General features: G+C 45.2%; 1 protein-coding gene across 1 annotated transcript; it reads right to left on the reverse strand.

Annotated features, from left to right (window-relative positions):
* Positions 1-228: 228 nt before the first annotated feature.
* LOC134862655 (uncharacterized) lies at positions 229-2,596 on the reverse strand. The gene is made up of 6 exons (XM_063880661.1): positions 2,522-2,596; positions 1,771-2,013; positions 1,492-1,559; positions 1,210-1,355; positions 826-1,092; positions 229-550 (listed from the first exon to the last, which is right to left on the reverse strand). The coding sequence occupies exons 1-6, from the start codon at positions 2,594-2,596 to the stop codon at positions 288-290; spliced, it is 1,062 nt and encodes a 353-aa protein (XP_063736731.1). The 3' UTR covers positions 229-287.
* Between the last annotated feature and the right edge of the window lie 531 nt (positions 2,597-3,127).

The following is a 3,127-nucleotide window of genomic DNA, read 5'->3' on the forward strand; positions in this document are numbered from 1 at the left end:
TTTCATGTTTATCAAGACAAAAAATGCCCCTTATGAGGAGGAAACTTATCATAGGCTATATCAGACAATGAATGGAGTGTCTATCTTTCTGCTGCCTCTTCAGAACCATGGACAGCTGTCTGAATAATACGCACAAAAATCGAAATACTGTTTGAAAAAGAGAACAAGTATTTACTTTATTTAACCAGCCGTTACACACAACAGCTCAACATGAAACATCACAGCAAACATGAACCAAAACAAAACCAAAACCATAGCCTACAAAAACCGGCTAATCCACTTTAGGCCTACTCGAACTGAACCATGCAGTACTGGACAGCCTCCCAGTACGCGTCCAGTGTACGAACTCCTCTGCGGTACTGTCGCCGCAGCCGCTGAAGCCTTTCGTCCAGCCTCCTCCACTTCCTCCGCTGCTGAGGTGCAGGATCGCCACGCTCGGCTATCCCACACTGGGTCTCCAGGCGCCGCTGCTCATCCTTGAGCCGGCGGATGAATACCCAGAGTGACGGATGGCGCCGCTCAACACCTGTGTTCCATCTGTGATGGAAAGCTGAAATAATAACAGATGTAACTGCATGCGGCAAACATGGCACATGGAAAACATTTCGGAGGTTTTCAACGGGTTTGGGCCGGGCTCCGGCCTCCTGACCAATAGGCCTAAGTGAATGAGCGCGAATGAACATGCATATGACGCATTCTTGACAATATGCATAGCCTACACTATAATATTGAATGATGAAGAGAAAAACAAAGTTAATTTAGAACGTCAGGCTTGGGCTCGGTTTGGGCTTGGAAAAAATGGTCACTATTAGAATAAATGCAAACCTTCCACGCGGTTGTTGGTCCGATTATCGGACCCACGGCCAAAAACATTCCAGACAGCTGGGGGGAAGAGGGCGTTGTCTCCCACATACGTCTGCTCAATGTACTGGATAAAATCATCCAGTGCTGGGTGCGCACGTAACAGCCGCGTCGTATGTCGCGACGTGATCATTATGCGGAAATTTTGCCGCATCAAGGCTAGTGGAAGGAAGCCCACCGCCATGGCCTTCCTGATCCACTTTTTGAGCTGCCTGTTATGCCGGTATGGAGCTGCAAAAGTTGAGGAAACGTAAAATTACTCCCTTAAAATCATTATGCATGTATTTATTTATCCATCTATTTACCACACCAAATGACCCTTTGTCCTGTTCATAAATTATCACTTACCTGACAGGCCAAGCTCCTGGATCTTGCGCCACAAACTCTGGCAGAAGTGGAAATAACAGCCCGAGGTGTGGACTGTTGGCACCTCTGCCCGAAATGCCTCCATTATTGCAATCTCAAAGTCTGTGACCACTCTATCTGGCATCCATCTGGACAGACAGACAGACAGACAGACTGTGACTGACTGACTCAATAGGCCTCCACACACAGACACACACACACACACACACGCGCGAACACACACACACACACACACACACACACACACATATATAGGCTACACACCGTTGTCCCGTGAGACGCAGAATCCTTCTTTTTATGTGCCTCAACAAAGCACGGTACATGGCCTCAGTCTTCCCAGACATGAGCACCATGACAAAGGGGATGCACCTTTCCATGTAAAGGCCGTGGATGGTTACAAATTGGTAAAACGGCCTAGGGCACGTTTTAAAGGTTCCATCCATATAGATCTAAAACATAATAAAAATCAAAATGTTTCGGTAAATGATAAATAAGGCTATTTCATTGGACTGAAAAAAGGTATCGGGGGGGATGGGTTCTAACCTGGCGACACTGGGACAACTTGTTTAAGTTGCCCTCCGTGGTGAACACCAGAAAGCCATGGACTTCATGGTGTTTAGTGAGGAAGTCCTCGCCATCCCACGTCTCGGCCCATTCCCCCTCCACGGCCACGTCCTGCAGGTTAATGGGGATGGGGGGCATGAGGCTGGCCCTCTTCCTCTCCAGTCTTGTCCTGACCGCATCGAATGGAGGCATAGCCGCCACATCCGCGGCCTGGGCCAGGACCTGGTTTAATAAAGGTTTGTGTGTTGTTCATATGAAACGACTTGGAGCTGTATGAAAAGCACTAAATAAATGTTATGTATTGCCAGTGTAACAGGTTAGATAAAACTGTTTAAATAATTGTGTAACACTTTATTTTAATGTGTCGCTGTTACAGTGTACCTACCTAATTAGGTACAGTTGTACGACCTGTGTAACAACATGTACTATCAGATATATCATTGCACTTGCATTATGTATTTGTGGGTACCTACATATAGTTGTTACATTGTAATACTGAGTGCTGGTAATGTACACTGAAGACAATGAGGCCTTGACTGGAGCTAAGAATGGTTTGTATATCAAATCTATCAGGACCAGATTTACCCCATCCAGCAGGTCTCAGGTCAGTTCTTTGACTCTGATGTAAATGTAGGCAAATTTGCAAAGTTTTGTAAAAGCACTCAGTATTACATTGTAACAACTATATGTAGGTACCCACAAATACATAATGCAAGTACAATGATAGTACCTGATAGTACATGTTGTTACACCGGTTGTACCGGGAGCGGGTCGATTCGTTCACTGGACGTTTCGTCGGGGACATTTCGTTCAACCCATGCAGACGTTTCGTTCAACCCGCAGTCGTTTCGTTCAGGCTCTTCGTTCACCATAAAGACGTTTCGTTCAACCCATGCAGACGTCTCGTTCAACCCGCAGTCGTTTCGTTCAGGCTACATATTCTGCTATGACCCACAAAATATTCTATTAGTTCTTTAAGTCATTTAACACAGACGAATAATAGCCTAATACAAATAATATAAATGCGCAGGAGCGTTGGCCAGTAGAGCTGATTTCTACTTTATAATAACGAATAATAGGCCTAATACAAATAATAGCAACGCTCAGGAGCGTTGTGTTTAAAGTTGAAAATAGCCTAAATGCCATGCGTTAACGTCTGTGTTAAATTACTGAAAGAACTAATAGAATATTGTGTGGATCATAGCATAATAGGTAGCCTGAACGAAACGACTGAGGGTTGAACGAAACGTCTGCATGGGTTGAACGAAACGTCGCAGACGAAACATCCAGTGAACGAATCGACCTGTACCCGTTGTACCACTGTACCTAATTAGAT

The sequence above is a fragment of the Eleginops maclovinus genome, chromosome 4 (genome assembly GCF_036324505.1).
Source record: "Eleginops maclovinus isolate JMC-PN-2008 ecotype Puerto Natales chromosome 4, JC_Emac_rtc_rv5, whole genome shotgun sequence".
Classification (NCBI taxonomy): Eukaryota; Metazoa; Chordata; class Actinopteri; order Perciformes; family Eleginopidae; genus Eleginops; species Eleginops maclovinus.